At 34.8% G+C, this 22338-nt stretch overlaps 1 protein-coding gene across 1 annotated transcript; it reads left to right on the forward strand.

Annotated features, from left to right (window-relative positions):
- Nucleotides 1–8821: 8821 nt before the first annotated feature.
- On the forward strand, nucleotides 8822–22093 carry ETAA1 (Ewing tumor-associated antigen 1). The gene is made up of 6 exons (XM_011985519.1): nucleotides 8822–9154; nucleotides 10969–11097; nucleotides 11355–11431; nucleotides 14616–14728; nucleotides 14982–17008; nucleotides 21608–22093. The coding sequence occupies exons 1-6, from the start codon at nucleotides 8932–8934 to the stop codon at nucleotides 21733–21735; spliced, it is 2697 nt and encodes an 898-aa protein (XP_011840909.1). The 5' UTR covers nucleotides 8822–8931; the 3' UTR covers nucleotides 21736–22093.
- The last annotated feature ends 245 nt before the right edge of the window (nucleotides 22094–22338 follow it).

Consider the following 22338-nt stretch of genomic DNA (forward strand, 5'->3'; position numbering starts at 1 on the left):
AAGGCAGAAAGGAATAGAATAGGGCTTTAACAAACAATGGAATAACGAGCATTGATTGCAAACCTCTGTAACAGAGACTTACATAATCTTGTAAATAAGATTTGCATACCTCCAGTAATTATTAAGAAATGTAAGATTATATAATCAACTGCTAAATTATACAGAGCAGACTGAAGGTAAGATAAAAGTTCAGTGAAAAGAGGCATTAAACATTGCAGGCTAAAATTATTAGAGACAGTCTCTGCAGATGGTCACCTGTGGAACTTTCTTGCGATTGTGAATGGCCTGGGATCTTGTTACCATGCAGATCCTGCTTCAGCAGGTCTGGGGCCCAAGTTCTACATTTCCAATGAGCTCCCAGGTGATATCCATGTTGCTCTTCCACATATTACAACACTTTGAATAGCAACAATTATTCAAAGACAGGGAGGATTTGGAAATGTGAAGAGTAGCAAGTAAAGGAGCCTTCCTCTTGATGAATTAGAAGCCACAACAGGCTTATAAAAATAGTTTAGCAGAATAAATGTTCCTGTGTTTTTCATACATTTTTTGCCAATGGAATAACCCCCAGGCCCAGTGTTCCCTCACACTGTTATTTACATCACTAATACCAGACCAAAGCCAAAGAGTCTGTTACACTCATGTGAAATGAACCAACCATTTTTTCCAGTAGTCTGCAAGATAGGAAAAGCCTTCTTGAAATGAAAATTTTCTTAGGCTTGGAACAAATGAGCAGTGTTAGTTTTGTTTACGGGTTTTGCAATTTAACTAATTTCTTCCCCATCTATTATTTTATATCCTAATTGCTCAAAAATGTTATTTTAAACTTTAATATGTTTTAAATGCTGTAATTTCATTTCTAAACAATCAAAAGCCATTTTCAGCTTGGGCCAGAATATTCTGCGTAAATAACTATTCACCAAAAAACTATTTGCATCTAGGACATTCCCAGCATTCCTAGGCCTGCACTTGGCTAGGGTAACCTAAATACTATTAAGAATTGTAAAAGTTTTGAGATTTTACTTTTATTGCAAGATAAAGAAATTTGTAATAGTCTCAGATACAGTTTAGGAGTGTTTTATGTTAAAATTATGGTGACAGAGTGAATGATCTGGATCCTGCTGCTTGAAGAAGAGTCAAGGACAAGCTTTAAAATCAGGCCATCTTTCTGGGATTCATAAAAGCAAAAACACATAGATGAGGACTAAATTCCATTATGGCCAGTGGAAAGAAAGTTATTAACCCTGAATAAGACATTTTGGGACTGCTGAGGGTTTTTTTAATATTCTTAAGGTTTCACTTAAAGCAGTAGAGGAAAATGTCTTTTCAAATTACCTCTATGACACCCACAGCCATTATTCCTGAGTAAATATAGGCCAGATGGGGGTTGGTATCTGAAATGATCAGTGGGGTTGGATTCAATTAGTGCTACTAAGTGGTGCTTGCAGAAAGCAGTGTGCAATAGTATGCCCCACATCAGAACTGGGTAACCTGCTTCCCTTCATCCTCCTACTGACATTCACAGACTGAACTCCCAAGGGTGACTTACTTAGAAAGGGGCCCTTTCTGTAGTAGAGCTGCTATTCCCAGCACCCTCCAGTTTCTCAGCCCTTGTAAACTGCCCCAGGCTTTCTTTTTCTTTAACATTTACTGCTTGGCTTCATTTCTAAGCCTATAACCTAGAGTATAGGTCTGTCTAGGTCCAGGTCTGAGCTCAACCATTGAATTGAGAGGTTTAAAATTGATGAAAGCCTGGAAAAAACAGGTAAGATGAGGAAATGTCAAAGAAACTGAGGTTACATAAACTGGAGAAAGGAGAATGAGCAGTAACAGAATCAGTAGTGTGCTGTAGCCAGTTCATACTAGCTTGTAAGAGCTGATTATTAAATTTCGAGTAATTTTGCGAGCTTCTTGTCTAACACAGCCATGAATCAAAAGTAAATTATGTCAACTTACCTATTACAAACAAAAGTAATCTAAAGGAGCACAAGGAAACTTTTGGGAGTGATGAATAGGTTCATTATCTTGATCGTAGTGAAGATTCCAGGGAGTGTATTTGGTACTATAGAACGACTGCCAAAAAACATTGCAACTTTATTTATCCCATTATGAGCTTTAGTACAATTTCTCTTAAGTTTATCCTTAGTAATTAAATCCTTATGTCTCACCTAGTGTCTATTCTTAAACCTATTATTTGCAGGCTTCATATATAATATTTTATGCATATTTTTCTGGTTTTAAAAGCAATACATCTTCATTGTAGATAACTTGGAATAAAAAAAAAAACAAAGAAAATAAGCATTAGTTAAATCTCACAACCCAGAGATAACATATAGTCAATATTTGGAATATCTCATTTGAAATGTGTGGGGGTATTTGTACATACTCATGTGCATATGAATAGTAGATACGACATGCATAACTTGCTTTTCTTCCATACCATGGTATAAGTATTTTGTTATACAAATCTTTTACTTTTTTATATTAGCTGTTAATATATTAAAAATAAGAATGTTACTTTTTTAAAGCTGGCCAGTTTTTCCAGCCCCATATATGCACAAAAATACATTTTTTATTTGGTTTTTAGGAAGACTTAAAAGACAGCGACTTAAACTAGAGGTTCTCAGGCATTAAAATGAGTCAAAATCACCTGGAGGGCTTATAAAAACTCAGATTTCTAAACCTACACTGAGTTTCTTATCCAGTATGGGGCCCAAGAATATGGATTTCTAACAAGTTCCCAGGTGATACTGATGCTACTAGTTTGAGAATTATTGGTTTAAACAAGTAAGGGATTGATGAATATCAAAGGGTAAAGGATTGATGGCATAGAGTTAGGCCACCCAGGCCAAGTACTGTGGTTGCATGATACCTTGGGAACCTTGACTCCTTGAATTCTTCCGCTCTACTGTCCTTAGAGTGTGGCTTTATGCCTCATAGTCCCATCATGACCTCGGCAGTTCCTTGTTTCCATCAGGAAGAAAGATTTTTTCCAAATGCTCCACCTAGCGACTTCTGCTTGTGGGTTTTAGTTAAAACTTTGTAAAGTGGACCCCTTTACTTGTAAGAAAGGCTTAGAACTGTAGTTAATTCATGGTCAGTTGGCTGATTTTAAAGCTAGCTATATTCCACCCTGAGAAAAATTAGATATGACAGACATCCTTATCTACTTCATAATTTTAATGAGGGATTTTATATTTCATAGGTCAATTTTTTTTTCTGGGAAGTAGGATGCAAATAACTTTTTAAAAAAGGAACAACCTGAGCTGGAAGGGGATTTATAGAAAGTGTTAGAAATTTGGAATCTCTACTTTGGAGAAGAGAAGCATGAGCTGGTCAGTGACATTGTCATGTGCCATTGAAAGCTCAGCTGATGACTATAGGTTCATGCTAGTGCAGTTAAGACTCTTTCCAATATAACAGCTCAGCAGCTGAGAAAATAAATAGCATGATTGAGCCAAAGCTGGAGCCTAGTAAGAAAAGTGTATTGCTAGCTTCAGAGGGTAAGAAAATTGAAGAAACTGATAAAGCAAAGGTTGAAATGTCATCCCCAGGAGTATGGGGCTACAGAGAAATAAAAACACATTCCTTATTTCTCTAACTCTTAGGTCTTTATGCAATAATTGAACCAAAAAACTTAAGAAAAAGTGATTTCAGATGACAGCTAGTCTCCAGTATAATTTGTCTCAGGTGCAAAGGAGTCACCAAAATATTTTAACTACCAGTTCCATCTTTAAATGAGATTTTGTTTCATTCTATTTTGAACTTTTAAAAATAATATTCCTTTAATTGAGAAACAATAAGACTACAACCCTTGACCCAATACTGGTGTTTGTTCTATGTTTTAGTTCCGGTTTCTTTTTAGATGTAAGAAATAGAGACCAACTGGCATTAGCTAGCCCCTGCCTAACAAAGGAAGTTTACTGTAAAGGCTCACATTGAAAGAAAAAAGGACTGGTATCACAGTAAAATCTGGTTTTATGGACATTGAAGCTGAATGGTGGTTCGGTTTCAAGTTATCCAGAGTCAATAGATGTTGATTCCATTGGTCCCCAGTCTGCATAATTCTGCTACTTCCTTCAGTTTCACTTTGAGCAAGCTTCTTCGTAGTTTCTGCCTGCCATGGTTTTGCACAGGGTCCTCCAGCAAATTCTTAGTTCAAATCTCCAAGAAAGAATATGATTGTCTCAATGCCTCTTTTTGTGTCAGTCAGAGGTGGAGAAGCAGGCTATGGACTGGTTCCTAAAATCAGGTGCCCATGTCTAGTCCAGTCATTTTTACCTGATTGGGCCCGTCTGGCCAGACATGGTCATCAAGGCAGCAGAGGCTCCTGATGGAGCAGTTAGGCATGATAGGTGGTTCTAGCTAATACAATTACAGGTAGGTCACTAATAAAGAAAAATGGGCCCAGCACTTACCTAGGTACATTTTGGGGTGGAAACATCGTAACAAAACTGTTAAAAACAAAAAAACAAAAACCTCTAATCATTTTGTTGCTTGTTCAGATTCTGCGAAATGCACCCTCATAGATTTGGAGCTGGAGCTCTATATAAAATATAAACATAATTCACATAATTATGGATTTTTTTTTTCTTGAAAGGAAGACTGCTCATAGTTAGCCATTGATCCAGTAGTATTGACCCATCATTGTAATGTGAGGAGGCAATCACTGGCAGAGAAGCTCCTTAGTAACTCAGACCTTCAGTGTCGCAATTTTTGCCTTAATAATTATTGTCAAGTTTATAAATAATCCCTATAAGTGAAACAAGCAAAAGTTTTACTTTGGTTTATTAAAGTCTTTAGTTGCAGTAAACCTTATTTATATGTATAAATTATTCAAATGCCTGGAAATGCTGAGTTATGAATCATATTGCATTCAAATGTCTGTAAGACTTTTGTTTCATATTAAAAACATTTTATTAAGGAATTAATTGTGCTATACTTATTTCAGGAGTTATATTCAAGAAGTAAATTTAATTTGAAGTACATTTAGAAATGTAACAGATTATGTAAAGTAAGTAATTTTCAAGTTAAAATTTACTATAATTTCCTACCACATAATAATTACAGGTAACAGCCATCCTAGGTGTGTTAAGATACCACGTCTGTCCTTTAGGCTCAAGTTGTTCATTTCAACCATGGTTACTTGGGCACTATAGAATTTGGAGTTATGGTAAAGTATGCACTGTTATTTTATTTGCAGCATTAATATGTTTTAAAGGATTACTACATGGTTATTTCTCCTATAAACATCACTAAATTTTTTAAACTTCCTTAATTACTTTCTAAATGTGAGTTGGATATTTATTTGGGTAAATTAAGTTCTTTTTAAATTTTTTTTAATGCTTCTAGGATTTTTGGTCACTTGAGACGTAGGAGAGATCCCTGAGAGAAATAATAATATTCCTACTAATTTATACAAGTGAAGGTTCAAGTAATTAATTTGAATTTTAAAAGACGTAACATCACTTGTATTCCAAACAGTCTTATCTGCTTATAAATAAATAAAACTAAACAATGGTTTAAATACACATAGGTAAAAAACAATTATGGAAATAAAAAGTATTAGTAGAAGGTCAAACACTGAGGAAAAATAATGGAATTATCTATTCACAACGGTTTATATGGTTTATATAACTGCTAGACCTGAATCTCAAATTTAGTTCTAGGATTTCTGTCAGCCAAACTGAAGAGTAAAAACAGAATAGTTTACAAGATAGAAGAAATATATCAGCTCCCCAGAAGAAACTAAGATCTTTGCCTTACATTAACATTTTTAAACATTTTAATTGATAAATATAACATGTGTGTAGAAAGTGAACAAAATGTACAGCTCGGTAGAGTATCACAAAACAAATACTTTTGTAATTAACAACTAGAACATGAAAATAAAGCCAATAAATACATGAAATTCTCTCCTCCCTCTGTCCACTTCTAATCACTGTCCCTTCCCCCTCCCAAAGGTAACTATTATCCTGACTTTTGTGGTAATCATTCCTAGATTTTTCTTTATCGTTTTAACACTAAAGCTTACATCTCTCTACAATATAGTAGAATTTTGCCTGAGGGAATTTATATGGGATTATTTAATATTATGGAGGAAGGTTGGGAGGTCTAGCCTTTTTTGCTCAACTTTGTGAGATTTATCCATGTTGTTGCACAGAGTTGTAGTTTTCATTTTCATTGCTATTTTGTTGTGTGAATATAGTTCAATATATTTATCATTCTACTATCAAAAAGCATTCGGTCCACTTACAGTATGAAGTAATTTTGAATTGAATTTTACTGCTAAAAGCATTTTTTATTTTTTTATTTTTTATTTTTCTTTTCTTTTCTTTTTTCTTTTTTTTTCTGTTGCCCAGGCTGGAATGCAGTGGCACAGTCATGACTCACAGCAGCTCAACTCCTGGGCTCAAGTGATTCTCCTTCCTAGCAGCTGGGACTACAGCCATGCACCAAAATGCCCAGCTAATTTTTTCTATTTTTTGTAGAGATGGGTTTTCGCCATGTTGCCCAGGCTGGTCTCAAACTCGTGGGCTCAAGCAATCCACCTGCCTCGGCTTCTCAAAGTGCTGGGATTACAGGCATAAGCCACTGCATCCCACCAAAGCATTTTTATAAACTGCATCTTGATGAACAAGTCCATGCATTTAAACAGAGAATATTTCTCAGAGTGGGACTGCTAGATCAAAAACTGTTTTTGAAAGTGGTTGTGCCAAATTATACTCTCACCAGCAGTACATGACAGCTTTCATTGGTGTACTTACCTATATTGTCAGTCTTTTTAACTTTAGCCATTCTGATATGGTTTTCATTTGTATTTTCTTGATTAAAAATGAATCTGATTTTTCCATAAGTTTGTTGATAATATTTTATCTTGTGAAGCTCCTGCTCAAGTGTCTTATCCACTTTGGGTTTTGATGGTCAATCATTTCCTTAGTGATTTGTATCAGTTCTTCATATAACCTATATACGGACTCTTAAATATATCTTATAAATATTTTCTCCCAATTTGTGCCTTGCCCTGCATTCTCTTTAATGTTGTTTTTCAACGGACAGAAGTTCTCAAATTATTAATTTTATGTAGTCACATTTGTAATTATGCCTGGTGATCTTTGTTTTATTTCAAATACATTCTCTGTCATGAAAACAATTTATACCTCCTAAAACATCATTTTATCTTTTCCAATTAAATTTATAATGAATATATATGCACCTGATTTGGGGATAAAGTTTTAGGTAAAAGTCATGTTTCTTTCTTTTTCTACGTGAATATCAAATAGACCGAGCACTATTTAATTTCAAAAGTCCTTTTACCATTGCTCAGGAGGGTCACCTTTGTCTTAAATCGTGTCCATTTATATGGAATTCTGTTCCTGTGCTATCCGGTTTCTTTCATCTTTGTCCTGTCACCATCATAACAGTCTTAATTACCATAACTTTACATAAGTCTTGATACCTGGTAGGTATCCACCCTCATTATTCTTCGAGAGATCTTCAAGAGTTTATTGATATTTTTGGTCCTTTGCATTTTCATATAAATTTTAGAAAAAACTTGTCATGTTACATCCACACACACACACACACACACTGGGCCTTCGTATGTATTTATGTTGAATCTATAGGTCAGTTTAGAAATAGCTGACACTGTAACATATTGAGTCTCACAACCTATAAGTATAGTATAACCATTTATTTAGGTCTTCATTTTCTTTCAAAAAAAAATTTTTTTTTTTTTTGAGACAGAGTCTTGCTCTATTGCCCAGGCTGGAGTGCAGTGGCATAATGTCGGCTCACTGCAATCTCCACCTCCCACGTTCAAGCAATTCTCTGCCTCAGCTCCCGAGTAACTGGGATTACAGGCACCCGCCACAACGCCTGGCTAATTTTTGTATTTGTTTTATTTATTTATTAATTAATTAATTTATTTATTTATATATAAACGAAGTCTCCCTCTGTTGCCTAGGCTGGAGTGCAGTTGCGCCATCTCAGCTCACTGCAAGTGCGGTGGCGCAATCTCAGTTCACTGCAACTTCCGCCTCCCGGGTTCAAGCAATTCTCCTGCCTCGGCCTCCCCAGTAGCTGGGACCACAGGCACATGCCACCAGGCCCAGCTAAATTTTTTGTATTTTTAGTGGAGACGGGGTTTCACCATGCTGGCCAGGCTGGTCTTGAACTCCTGACCTCGTGATCTGTCTGCCTTGGCCTCCCAAAGTGCTGGGATTACAGGCGTGAGCTATTGCGCCTGATCTCAAAAATGTTTTATAGTTCTCACTGTAGGAAGGACAATCTTTAACTTATTCCTAGTTACTTGCTATCTCGTGTACTATTATAAATAGTATCTCTTTAAAACTTGAATTTTATATTTGTTGCCAATCTAGTGAAACACATTGACCTTTGAATATTGACTTTATATCCAGCAACTCTTAAATTAATTTAGTAATTTTTTCTACTTTCTTTTGGATTTTTCTATGCACATACCATCTATGAAAAATTAGCTATATTTCCTTTTCTTGACAAATTCGAAGACCCTCAATAATCTGAATCTGACTAACGTGTAATTTTCATTATACATTCAATAAAAAGCTGCTAGTGTATTCAATCTCCATTCCATCTCACAAGCTCCCACTCTCAGTTTACGCTGACCTGACTACTACCCCTGCTATCCCCACCAGTCTAGAGGAATTTGAGCCCAGACGCTCCTCCAGAGCAGCCTCCGGTCCCGGCTGCGGAAGTGCGCACGCCCTCGGCACCTTAACAGCTCCCCCCGTCTCCGGGACCCAGCCAATCAGCGGCCGCCTCTTGCGCGCGCCCCACCGGTCAAAATGGCGGCTGCCGTTGTTGCTGAGTCCGGTTTGTAGTGCTGTTGCCCTACTCATCCCTTTCCAAAATGTGAAAGAAGAAACGGCTGGTGGAGGCGGGCCATAGGCAATGAGTCGGCGACGGAAACATGATGACAGCCCTAGCCCGAAGAAAACGCCGCACAAAACCGTGGCGGCTGAGGAATGCGGCTCGGTGGTCGAGCCAGGGAGGAGGCGGCTGAGGTCGGCCCGCGGTTCGTGGCCCTGCGGGGCTAGAGAGGGGCCTCCCGGGCCAGTGCGGCAGCGAGAGCAGCCTCCAACAGCCGCCTTGTGCAGTAAAAGTAACCCCGAGGGTGAGACGTCGGCAGCGCGGCCTGCCTTGGCTTCGGCGCCGCATCCCCACAGCCCAGCTTACAACAGGGAAATCTGGGGTGGGGGTGGAGTCTGGAGTGTGTATTGTGTCTCTGGGATTCACCCCTCGAGAGTCCAAAAATACTCCTATACCACTCCCCGATGGGCTTCTGTCCCCGAGCTTGAGCACTACCCCGTTAGGTTTGACCATCCACTTGCCTCCGCCACAGGAATAGGTCATGTGGTTTACCTGTTTGCGGGAGGGCGGCTGCTTTCCAGGCTGCTCCTCGGGTCAGCAGCGGTGGCGGAGCAAGGAGGAAGAGCTGATAGGCCGGCTAACCTCAGTTTATGCTCGGAGAAATTATTTCTGGTTAAACCTTGTTTCCCCCCCGCCCCCCCGCGACCTGCTTTAGAGAAGAGTTCATATGAAAAGTTAAAGTTTGTCTCAAAGCCTGGGCGATGTCTCACCTCATTATGAATAAACCGGAAGTTGCTGTCTGTAACATCCCTCCAAATAAGATACTAAGGATCCCTTTCCTCACTATTAGTTTTGGGTGCACTTTTTGAAAGACTTCTAGTAAATCTTAGTTGGAATTGAAACTCATACAAAAGCCTTTATTCTGGAGCATGTTCTTGAAATAGTGCTTTTTTTAACCTTACATGTCTTTTTTTGTTCTTTGTTTTTTGTTTTGAGAAGGAATCTTGCTCTGTCGCCCAGGCTGGAGTGCAGTGGCGCAATCTCGGCTCACTGCAACCTCCGCCTCCGTGGTTCAAGTGATTCTCCTGCCTCAGCCTCCCGGGTAGCTGGGACTACAGGCGCCCGCCACCACGCCCGGCTAATTTTTTGTATTTTTAGTAGAGAGGGGGTTTCACCGTGTTAGCCAGGATGGTCTGGATCTCCTGGCCTCGTGATCCGCCCGTCTTGGCCTCCCAAAGTTCTGGGATTACAAGCGTGAGCCACTGCGCCCGGCCACCTTACATGTCTTTAATACTCCCATAAAGCAATTCCGGAATGAACAAAAATCTTTATAAAAATTTGAAAGTTGGCCGGGCGCGGTGGCTCAAGCCTGTAATCCCAGCACTTTGGGAGGCCGAGGCGGGTGGATCACAAGGTCAGGAGATCGAGACCATCCTGACTAACATGGTGAAACCCCCTCTCTACTAAAAAATACAAAAAACTAGCCGGGCGAGGTGGCGGGCGCCTGTAGTCCCAGCTGCTCGGGAGGCTGAGGCAGGAGAATGGCGTGAACCCGGGAGGCAGAGCTTGCAGTGAGCGGAGATGGTGAAACTGCACTCCAGCCTGGGCAACAGAGCCAGACTCTGTCTCAAAAAAAAAAAAAAAATTTGGACGTTATTCTAGACAAAAATTCCCAAGCATTGGATCACTTACGCTTTTTGAAGAATTGCAATTAATGTAGATTAGAGCTGGTGAAAAGGGGCTAAACATATTTAGGTTTCTGTTGGGTGACTTTGGATTTTTGAATGTACCTATAAATTACAGATGGTTCCTCAAAGCCTCCAGGTCTCAATGATAATAAATAGAATGACTTAGGTTGTACAATATTATATTATGCATTCATAGAGCTTCTGGATTATCTAAAAGTGCTTGCTATTTACAATGTCAAGTTTGCGAAGTGCTGCATGGATTTTTATATGAAACAAGCATTTCAGTTATGGTTCAGGTAATTATCTCTGGGAAAAAAAATTATATTGGACTATGAAACTTAGTCTAAGCTATTATTTGACCCTGGGTTCTTATGAAGTAAGGTAATGCTTTAAAATGCCACAATTGTTATTTTACTCATATTTTATATAGACAGGTATGAAACACCAAAGAGAGTGCTGAAAATGGACTTACTGTCATCTTCCTTCAGTTCTCCTAATGATCCAGATGGACAGAATGATATCTTTTGGGATCAGAATTCTCCATTGACAAAGCAGTTAGGTAATTCATTATTAACATTATTTATGTGAGTAAATGTTTGATAAATGATTCAGATTTAACTAGAATTCTAGTCAGATAATAGCATCAGGAACCTCTGAGAATCTACATGATTTTATCTGCATAAGTATGTGATGTAAACACACAATGCTCTAAGCTGCACTAATTAAAATTATTTTCTAAGACGTGACAGCTATTTTTTAAAATTGAGGGTTTTTTGTTTAAAATTTATAGAAATGTCTTTCTTTCTTTTTCTTCAGGTAAAGGAAGAAAAAAACAGATTTATACCACAGATAGTGATGAGATTTCACATATTGTTAATCGTATTGCTCCTCAGGTAAATATCACTAGTTTTATAGTTTGTTTTAAAACAGTGAAGAATGTGCCACTAAGTTTTTGTAGTTTCTTTAAATGAAAAGTATTGTCTTTTATAATTCTTTTTTCTAAAAATAAGGCAGCAAAGATTACTATTTTGCCTTTTCTACTTTTGAAATGCATATTTTGAAAAAAGGAACGTAATATAAAATATTATAAGATATTTTCTTAAGTATATATCTTGTTTTAATTTTTTAGAGTAATTTTTGACTAGGGCATTGTGTTTATCTGTAATGTTGTGCTTAACAACATACGGCATTCATTTTTCAAGTTGCTAAAATAATAGAATAAGGCAGTCAAAAAAATTTAAACTTTTAAGATTGTTTTGTGATTGGTATTTACTGTCTATAACGTTTCCCCATTGAAACTATTCTTCTTAATACTCATTGACTTATAAGATTATCAAGAAACACTTACAAAAGCGGAGAGCACTGAATTCAAATTCAGTCTTCTCCTTCAGCCTCCTGTGCTGTGTGACCCAGTGCAAGTTATTTAAACTCTCACCACCTCAGTTCATTCAGCTGTGAACTAGAATTATTGTGTTCCTCTTGCTGTCTTCATTGGATCATTATGAGGATTAAACTAGATAAAAATTCTTTGTAAACTATAGAGTGCTATAATTGTAAGGTAATGTTAAAGTTGTTACCGTAATAGAACCATCTCCAAAGGTTTTTTTTTTTTCTTGGCCAGGCATGGTGACTCACTCCTGTGATCTCAGCATTTTGGGAGGAAGGCTGAGGCCAGGAGAAAGGGGAAGATTGCTTGAGGCCAGGAGTTTAAGACCCCATCTCTGAAAAAAAATTTTGAGTGTTTCATTTCTTTTTTTCATTTCTGTTCTTGTACTGTTGGAGTGAAATAGAAATATGTTCAAGTCAATCATTTGACACAAAGCAGTCCAATAACTCTAATATTACAATTACTAAGAAGCAAAGGCTTAATACATAAAACTGTTCTGAACTTCTTTACTTTTTGTTCTCTTTTTCTTATTTAACAACATTTAAATCCAGAGAACGTTTTTGCTTAGTGTCTTCTCTAAAGGAAGTATGCCATTTTTCCTTAACATGCCCTTGAATAGTTACTATATGTTGACCATAAACAATAGATGGCACTGGCCCAAAACATGGTTTGAAGAATTACTATCATTCAAGTGGAAGAGACAGGAAATGAAGTTTTTCTTAGCAGCTATAAAATATCCAAAATTACACCTAGCACAGTCAAAACAACTCTGTTGCTACTAGCTCTACATTCCATGTTTAGCATGTCATAGAAACTCATTTTACTTACAGTTCATTAGTTAAATAGCATTTATGCCATAATAATACTTACTCTATAAGTTAACAATAGATCTTCATTAATTGTGGGTTTCACATGAAAGAAGCATAATAAAATGTGTTTGGGCGGGCCAGTCTAAATAGTGATAAAAAGATAGTTGTGAATAAATTATTGGAGCCTTTACCTAACTGGGCTGGAAATAATAGCTCATATAAAGAAATGCCAACAGTATGCAAGTGGTAACTTGTATAAAAAGAAAAAAAATGGTGAAATTAGTAGCTTTAAAATGTTACCCTCTTAAACTGAGTACTTTTAAAGCATATAAATCTTTAGCAGTTTCAAGGTCTGCTTGAAAGCTTGTCATGTTCTCAGAATGACAAATATTTATATTGTTTATTTTTAGGTGAATCATTCTCAAATCATTATTTAATTTTCTTTTAACGTTTTCAGAGATAGCATTTTTTTTTAAATATGAGGTTTTATTTTGATTGGACAGTCAGTTCACTTTCTGCAGATATATTTTTTATACAGTGTTGTTTATTTGAAGATGGTATATATCTTCATTTATACAGCTTTGCACAGTATACCTTTTATAATGAAATGAAGTAATGCATTTAGATACCTTATACAGCACCTGGATTATGGTTGAAAATCAATAAATTATGTAATTATTCAGGAAGAAATATGTAATATGTACAAATAGTATACAAACATACATAGGAGCCATGTATATGTAAAGTTGGGTACATAAAGTCATAATTTAGTCCTCTGAAAATTGAATAAATTTAAAATTACTTTGGAAAATGGCAGAGTTCATAATTAAGACTATTATTTTCTTTAAATTCAAGATTGCTGAAATAAAAGGGAAAATATATATTGAGTCTGAAAGTGAAATTACTGATTTTCTTGAGTATTTGCAAAGCTAAAGGCAACTAGGTTCAAGTCGACACTAAGAAAACTTTTTTGATTCATTGAGGATTTGAAGTACCAAGTTGTAGGGATCTTTTCATCTAAATCTTCTAGTAAATAAATGTAAACTGACACTGTTATGCCCAGTATTGTGCTGAATGCTGAGTTATTCTAAGAAGAGTCCTTGCCTTTGAGTAGCCTATAACCTAGTAGTAATATTATTTTTTAACTTGTGTGATATTTATGTTCATTCTAGGTACTGTAAAATAGAGTGAAAATGGTTATTTGATTTGATTTGTTGGTTTGGTTTGCAATTAATGCCTAAAGCTCATTCTGTAATTTTTTTGTGTGATCAAGTGACTGAAAGGTACCCAAAAATATCCAAGTCTAAAATGGCTTTTTTCTATATATTATCGGGGTAAACTTTTCTGCTTTCTCTATTTTTTTATTCTTATTCCTATCTCATTCTTAGTTCTAACCTTGCTCTTACCTCTTAATTCAGTCCTGACCTCAATTCTGAGTGTTCTCAATTTAGGTCAACATGGATTGTCCAACTTTAGATAAAGGTTATAATAAGGATAAAGAAAATTTGGAGAAACAGATGATACAGAAAGTATAAGAATCTTAGGGCAATTAAAATGTCAATTTTCTTTTAATAAAAACGTGCTTCTGTTATTAAATGTACATTTGATAAATTTAATTCTTAAAACAATTTTTTTTTTTAAATAAGCAATTTGTAATTCTGAATATTTTCATTCTCTGAAACAAGTGGATCAATTCTTGTAGCTTATTATTGCTGTCTCCCAACTTCTTATTGTTTTTGAGTTTGTTTGGTAACTTACCTCACCAGAATTTAGGAAATTAATTCAAAGTAGTTTTTATTTTCTTTTTTATTTTGTTTTTCTGGAAGGGGGCGGGGTGCTACATTGGTACTTTATACCTCTTTTGTTCCCTATCTGCCAAAGGATGAAAAACCAACAACAAGTTCTATGCTGGACATGTGGATTGGTGAAACTGCTATTCCTTGTACTCCCAGTGTAGTGAAAGGAAAATCAAGAGCAAAAATCAGCTGCACAAAGTAAGTTAAGACTTTTCAGCTTTTCTGAAATTCAGTGAAGCAAATATTTTTTGATAATACTACATTTTTGTTTTGTGAATATATCAAAATTTTTGTTAATAAAATTTCCACAGTTTTGATCTATCAAATTTTGGAGTTAAAATAATTGTAAGTGTTAAAATCTTAGAGCTTTAACATCAAAATATGTTAAATAACAGTTGGATATAATGTCTCAGAACATTTTTAATTATAATTTTTAAATCTTGTTTAATAGGTTAAAAACACAAAATCAAGAAGAAGAACTTATGAAACTGGCTAAACAATTTGATAAAAATATGGAAGAGCTAGATGTGATTCAAGAGCAAAACAAGAGGAATTATGATTTTACCCAGATGATTTCAGAAACAGAGATTTTAAGTAATCATAAAGATAATACACAGATGCGGTCATTACATAATATAGTTCCCAAAATAGATAATGCTACAAAAAAGAAGCCAATCAAAGGAAACACCAAGGTATCTGTGGCAAATAATCAAAATAGCAGTCAGAAGCCATTTGACCAAACTGCTGAAGCAGCCTTTAATGCTATTTTTGATGGTTCTACTCAGAAATGTAGCGGACAGTTAAGCCAAGAACTGCCAGAAGCTTTTTGGAGCACCAGTAATACTACCTTTGTAAAGACAAATGCTTTGAAAGAGGAGAAAATCATTACTAATGAAACTCTGGTCATTGAAAAACTGTCAAATAAAACCCCACGATCACTTTCTTCTCAAGTAGATACACCCATAATGACAAAATCATGTGTGACTTCCTGTACTAAGAAGCCAGAAACTTCTAAGAGGTACATTGATGCATTTACTACCAGTGATTTTGAGGATGATTGGGAAAACTTACTAGGTAATGAACCTTTTGCTATGCAAAATGTCGACATGCCTGAACTCTTCCCCTGTAAAACAGCCCAGGTTACTGGTCAAAAGGAAATTTGTACCTTTAATAGTAAAACTGTTAAAAATATATCAAGAGCAAATACAAGTCCAGATGCCAGGTTAGGAGATTCAGAAGTATTACAAGATCTTTCTTCAAAGATATGTGACAGAGAATTAATAGGTGCAGAATATAGATTTTCACCAAATCCAAATAAATCAAACAAATTATCATCCACTAGAAATAAAATGAAATTTGAGAACTCTTCCAATAAAATCGTTATTGAAGACAAAATTCAAGATTGTATACTTACATCTAATCTGACAAAAATAAAGGAAGATACTCTTACTAAATCTACTGTGTATGCTTCTGAAAAGAAGTCAGCTTTGAACACAAGATATTCTAATGAGCAGAAAAATAAGTGCATTTTAAATCAAGCTGTTAAAGCCCCTGTTAATACTGATCTTTTTGGCTCTGCAAATCTAGGCAATGAAACCAGTGTTAGTAACCCAAATCAGACTAGTGCATCAAAATTAGGTTCTTTCTTTGATGATTGGAATGATCCCTCATTTGCCAATGAGATTATTAAAGCGTGTCATCAATTAGATAATACCTGGGAAGCAGATGATGTAGATGATGATTTGTTGTACCAAGCATGTGATGATATTGAAAGACTAACTCAGCAACAAGATATTAGAAAGGACAGTAAGACATCAGAAAGTATATGTGAGATCAATAATAATTCCGAACATGGAGCCAAAAACATGTTTACTATATCTAAACAAGGAAGTAATTTAGTACAATCAAAGCATTTGAATCCAGACAGCATTTCAGTGCAGACATCTTTGACAAATAGCTCACGAACAGATAAGCCAATGAAAATGGAGAAAGGGGAAATGTATGGAAATTCTCCAAGATTTTTAGGTGCCACAAATTTGACTATGTATTCTAAGATCTCAAACTGTCAGATAAATAATCTGCATGTGCCTTATACTAACACTGATGTTCCAATACAAGTGAATAGTTCCAAATTGGTTCTTTCGGGAAGTTCAAGTGTAACTTCAGATAATATGAATACAGAAATTGCTACTTACAAGAAGAAACTGAGTACTAAGCAGCTATGCCATAAGAGTATAACAGATGAATCTCAGAGCAACCATAACAAAACAGTTGGATTTTCAAAGTTTACATTTACAAGGATGAAAAATTCTCAGATTCTTTCTCAGTTTAATCAAAATTGTATAACTGGAAGTATGTCTGATACCAAAATTACACAGGGTGTGGAGAAAAAGAAAAGTGTCAACCCATTGCTAGAGGAAGCTGTTGGACAGCAATCTTTGGTGAAACTTTCTGAATCTTTGAAACAATCTTCAAAAGGTATGTATGAAATATGAAATAGTTTTCTTTGAAAAGTATCTTAAAAAGTAGTAAAATAATTATTTGTTGTTTTTGAGTGTGAGTAATAATATATAAGGTAAAACTATAACGTTTAACTAGAATTCTTAAAATGATACTTGGAAATAATTATACTGCATTATACAAAGAGTAGTTGGTTTATTTTTCAAAATATTACATTGAATTCTTTCCCAGCACTTAATACAATGACTGGCATATAGTAGGTACTCAGTAAATGTTTTTTGAATGATTTATTAATTGTTTCTTGGAAAATCAGACCTTTAGATAAATGTATTACAGTGTTCATTTTAAGATTGTATTTACTAAATTGTTTTAAAACTTGAGTAATCTAGGAAGCAGATGATGGAGCAGTGAGGTAAATAATATTTAGAAATTTAGAGCATTCTAATTAAACATGTTTACTAGTGTGATATTTGATATAAATGTGCTAGTGGTGATGGTTAAAATTGTGATTTACTTATTTGATAACAGCTATCATTTCTGATTCTTCCAGTTCCTCTTTTCTCTAATTCTCCATTCTATCAATAAGTTTCATTGTTTCTATCTCAAAAACCCTGTATCCCCAAACTATCCATTTTTCTTTCTACAACAAGTTAACATTTCTTGACGAGACTACTGCAGTTCTTTTATCTATCTCCTTTCAATTCTCATCTCCAAATAGTGGAATAGCCTTTTAAAATTGGATGGGCAAAAATGACGTTTCTATGCTTAAAACAACCTTCAGTGGCTGCCCATCATATTTCAGATAAAATCCAAACTGTATACTGTGAGCAACAAAGCTGTGGATTATCTCTCTTTAACCTGCGTCTCCTCTTTTTTCCTTACCTACTAAGCTTCAGCTATACCAGCTGTCTTTTAGTTTCTCAAACAGTTTATGTTTCTTCCTTGTCCAGGAACGTAGACCGTGCTCTTCCCTTTGACTAAAACTACTTCTTTTCAACATGTGACCCCTCCTCCACTCTTGTTGGTGCTTTCTTATATCTCAATATATTACTGCTTTCTCACAGAGGCCTTCCTTGAAGAGTCTCTAAATCTCCTTGTTTATTTTTTATTTCTTAATTGCTTTTATCACAAGTTGCAATTAAATTTTTAGTGACTCTTCTCTGTCTTGTTGGCATTACTGCTACAACTTTCCTATTTAAGTGACTTTTTTTAAATTTACAACAGTAATATGCTAGTTATTTAAAAAGAAAAGTAAAACAGTATAGAATAATTTGAAGTAAAACGTTAAGTCTTATGTTTCTCCTTTCTCATAACCATCCCTTAGGGAAAACCACTATTAATAGTTTGGTATACATTATGTAGCATTTTCTATGCATATAAAAAGGTATGTGTGTGTGTATATACATATATATGTGTATGCATATATACCTGCAGATTTATTTAAATATTAATAAATCTGTATACCCACTATTTGGCAACTTGCTTTTGCCTTAATATAGCTGTCTTTTCCTTTTAGTACATTTAAATTTATTTTAGTCCTGTTAATGACTAAGTGATATATATAGTGGATGTATCATAATTTAACTGTTTCTCTGTGATGGAAGTTTGGGTTGGTTGCAGTCTTTTGCAATTACAAACAATACTCCAGTAAATATCCTTCTACATAAATTTCTGCATGCTTATATAATTATATCTGTTAATTCCTAAAAAATTGCTACAAGAGAAAGTTTTAAAATTTGATGGATACCACCAAATTTCTGTCTGAAGCAGTTATACCAATTTATCTTGTCAACCCTGACAATAAATGATTGTCTACACCCAGGGTATCCAATCTTTTGGCTTCCCCAGGCCACATTGGAAGAATTATCTTGGACCACACATAAAATACACTGACACTCATAATATCTGATGAACTAAAAAAAAAAAAAAAAAAATCACAAAAAATCTCATAATATTTTAAGAAAGTTTATGAATTTGTGTTGGGCTGCATTCAAAGCCGTGTTGGGCTGCAGGTAGCCTGTGGGCTGCAGGTTGGATAGCTTTCTTTACATGATAGCCCAAACTAGATATTTTGAAATGTTAAAAATTGTTCTCAATCTATAATAATTTTAAGTATTTAAATTTGTATTAAAGTGAGTATATTGTAACTAATTCAAGCATGTTCCCAACATGAATTTATTTACAGATAGAGTTGACCATTGAACAATGGAGGGGTTACAGGCACTGATCTGATTTGCAGTCAAAAGTCTGTGTGTAACTTTTGATCCCCCAGAATCTTAACTGCTAATAGCCTGCTGTTGACCAGAAACCTTTCTGATAACAAGTAATTAATTAATGCATATTTTGTATGCTCTTATATGTATTATATACTGTATTCTTACCATAAGCTAGAGAAAGTGTTATTAAAATCATAAGGAAGAGAAAATAATATTTACTATTCATTAAGTGAAAGTGGATCATTATAAAGGTCTTCATCTTCATAATCTTCATGTCTAGTAGGCCGAGAAGGAAGAAGAGTAAGAGTTGGTCTTGTTGTCTCAGGGGTGTCAGATGCAGAAAACAACCTACAAATGAGTGGACTTGCCAGTTCAAGCCCATGTTGTTCAAGGGTCAACTATAGTTATAATTCTATAAAGACTAAACCTCCTGGAGTATTTGAGTTTTCCCAAAACTCCTATCTACCAATCTGTCTGCATTTTTCATGGATAATCTGCCTTTTCGCTTATCTCATCAATATTTTCTTTAAGCTTATTGATAGTACCGAGTCTCTTAATTACTATTAACTTTGTTGATGTTTTCTATTGTTTCTACTTCCTTTTACTTTGTTATGTAGCAAGCTGCTCTCCAGGGAAGTATCTCTGAAACAAAACTCACTTAACTCCCTCATTGATTTCAGGCAGGAGTTGGCAAACTATGATCCGTCCAAATCTAGCCTGCAGCTTGTTTATGTATAGCCAGCACACTAAAAATGATTTTTACATTTTAAATGGTTGGAAAAAAAGCAAAAGGAGAATAATATTTCATGACGTTTGAAAATTATATGAAATCCAGATTTCATTGTCCATAAACAGGTTTTATTTGAACACAGCTCATCAGTTATTTATACATTTTCCATAACTATTTTTGCTACAATGGTACAGGTGAGCAGTTGCAACAAGGTACTCAAAGGTTAACATTCTTGCTTTCTGACTCTACAGGAGAAAAAAAAAATTACTGACCCTTGCACTGTAAGATCAAGGTTAAGAAGAGCAGCTTTTGCATAGTACTTTACAATATTTTAAGACTTCATTGTGTATTTTTATTATAGACTGAGTTAAAGGAAGACTGATGAGAAAAATGGATGCGTCCCTAAATCAAATTTTCATGGTGTGACCTGATTATCATTTGAAATTATTTGCTATAATATTACCAAGCAAATTGTAAGAGCAACTTTAGGAAATTATATTTTCTGCTGTTGTAGATTATTAACCTGTTTTCACACAAATTCAGTGTAAAGTCTTTGTATGTGTAGTCTGAGTTTGTTCTGTTTCTCAGCTTTGATACTAAAGTATTAGATAATTAGTCATGCTAATTAGAAAGTATCTTCTGGTGTCTTTCTTTAGGGAAAAATAGCTACAGTCTGTTAGGTAAACAGCTTAGGAAATAAAAGCCATCAAAATCATCTGGGAAACTCCACTCAAAATATATATTTCTTAGGCTGAATACTCCCTCCCATTTTTGATTATACCAAGAAAGGAAAGGGAGGCAGATTATATGTTTTGGAAAATGCCTCTGTTAGTTAACAAGAGAAATGTCTCATAAATTGTGAATCTTTTTCTAGATGTCAGAATAAATGATATTTCTCTTCTGTCAATATTACAGATTCTTCTTTCTTAAAAAGCATATTTTACAACATAGACGGTTTTACTGGTGAAAGTTTACTTAAATATGTATTAGGGTGATAATCTTAAAATATCATTTAAATGAGAAAGTGATTTCTAATACAAAGCTTCAACTTAATTGAGATTATTTTAAAGTTTCTCCAAAATGCATCCTCCAAATAAAAATATAATTTCTAACAGTGAATCACAGGAAACCAGTCTGACATGAGAGATTTCATTTAATCACTCTAAAATATATTTCCTCAGTGGATGAAATGAAAACTTTAAAGGGAAAAGTAGATGTGAATATTAATATAACATCTTATGTAAATATACACTATTTGAGATACTGATAGCTAATTTAATTCCTTATATTTTGACTATTTTTCTATTAAAGCGTATATAACATTTAAAATCCCAATGTATCCTTTTTAAAGATATATTTATTCATAGGTCATATAAACTAGATGTCATTGTCCACAAGAATTATTTGGTGGGTAGTCAGTTTTCTATCAAATTGGATTTTATCACACTGTGGAAAGAATGTATCAAATAGAGACAAATCCATCAGTGCTTGATTTTCTTTTGAACTGGGGCGTTATATCTGTATTATGTACTTGGAATTTTATATTTAGTAGTTTAGTTTAATAGCCAACTAATATGGCAAATCTAGGTGATTAAAAAAGCAAAAATTAAAGCACATGTTGAATGACTTTATAGGCTATAAAAGTAAACTCATCTTTTGTTGAATTTTTAGAGGAAGAAGAGAAAAATAGAAAGTGTTCTCCTGAAGAAATTCAGAGAAAAAGACAAGAAGCGCTGGTTCGGAGAATGGCTAAAGCACGAGCCTCATCTGTAAATGCAGCTCCCACTTCATTTCTTTAATGAAATATTGGAAGACTTCACAAAGACTGCTGATAACTATCTGTGATAGGACATGTTTTTTTCTTGATTTCTCTGTGAGAAATGTAATGCTGACTTTTATAAAGCCTGGACTTCTACTTTATTTAATAAATCAATGTTTGCAATGGTAAATGAAACATTTCCTTGGACATGTATTTCAAAGTCATTACATATAAGTTTTAGAAATTCAGGAAAGTTAGCAATTATGTACAGATATTATACAGAGGAAAGTAGTTATATTTTTAAATGCTATTATTGCAGAGGATCATCAAAAAAGAGGTAATCGTTATTTCCTATTCTAATGTGTTTTCCTAATACAAAACTTCAACTTTCTATGTTAGTAGAGACGATTTTTGTTGTTTTACTTTCATTAACTGTTGCTTAAGGTTTTTATACACTTCCAGATTTTAATTAATACTTTCATATTTCTAGGAGCATGGTTGATATGAAATAAAGGACTTTATTTGTAAGGAAATTATTTTCAGTTCTTAGAAGTAGATTTGAATTTTAATAATTCTAAAATGTGACACATTTTGGAAACTTTCCACCATATTTAGGAAAACTCTGATTTTAGAAGTCTAGAAT

Source organism: Mandrillus leucophaeus, unplaced genomic scaffold, assembly GCF_000951045.1.
Source record: "Mandrillus leucophaeus isolate KB7577 unplaced genomic scaffold, Mleu.le_1.0 Scaffold285, whole genome shotgun sequence".
NCBI classification, from domain to species: domain Eukaryota; kingdom Metazoa; phylum Chordata; class Mammalia; order Primates; family Cercopithecidae; genus Mandrillus; species Mandrillus leucophaeus.

Excerpts from the sequence above, each read along its gene's own strand:
- ETAA1 (XM_011985519.1), top strand. The coding sequence starts at position 8,932 with ATGAGTCGGCGACGGAAACATGATGACAGCCCTAGCCCGAAGAAAACG. Across the intron at positions 11,098-11,354 it reads TCCATTGACAAAGCAGTTAG|GTAAAGGAAGAAAAAAACAG; the intron begins GTAATTCATTAT and ends CTTTTTCTTCAG. Across the intron at positions 14,729-14,981 it reads GCAAAAATCAGCTGCACAAA|GTTAAAAACACAAAATCAAG; the intron begins GTAAGTTAAGAC and ends CTTGTTTAATAG.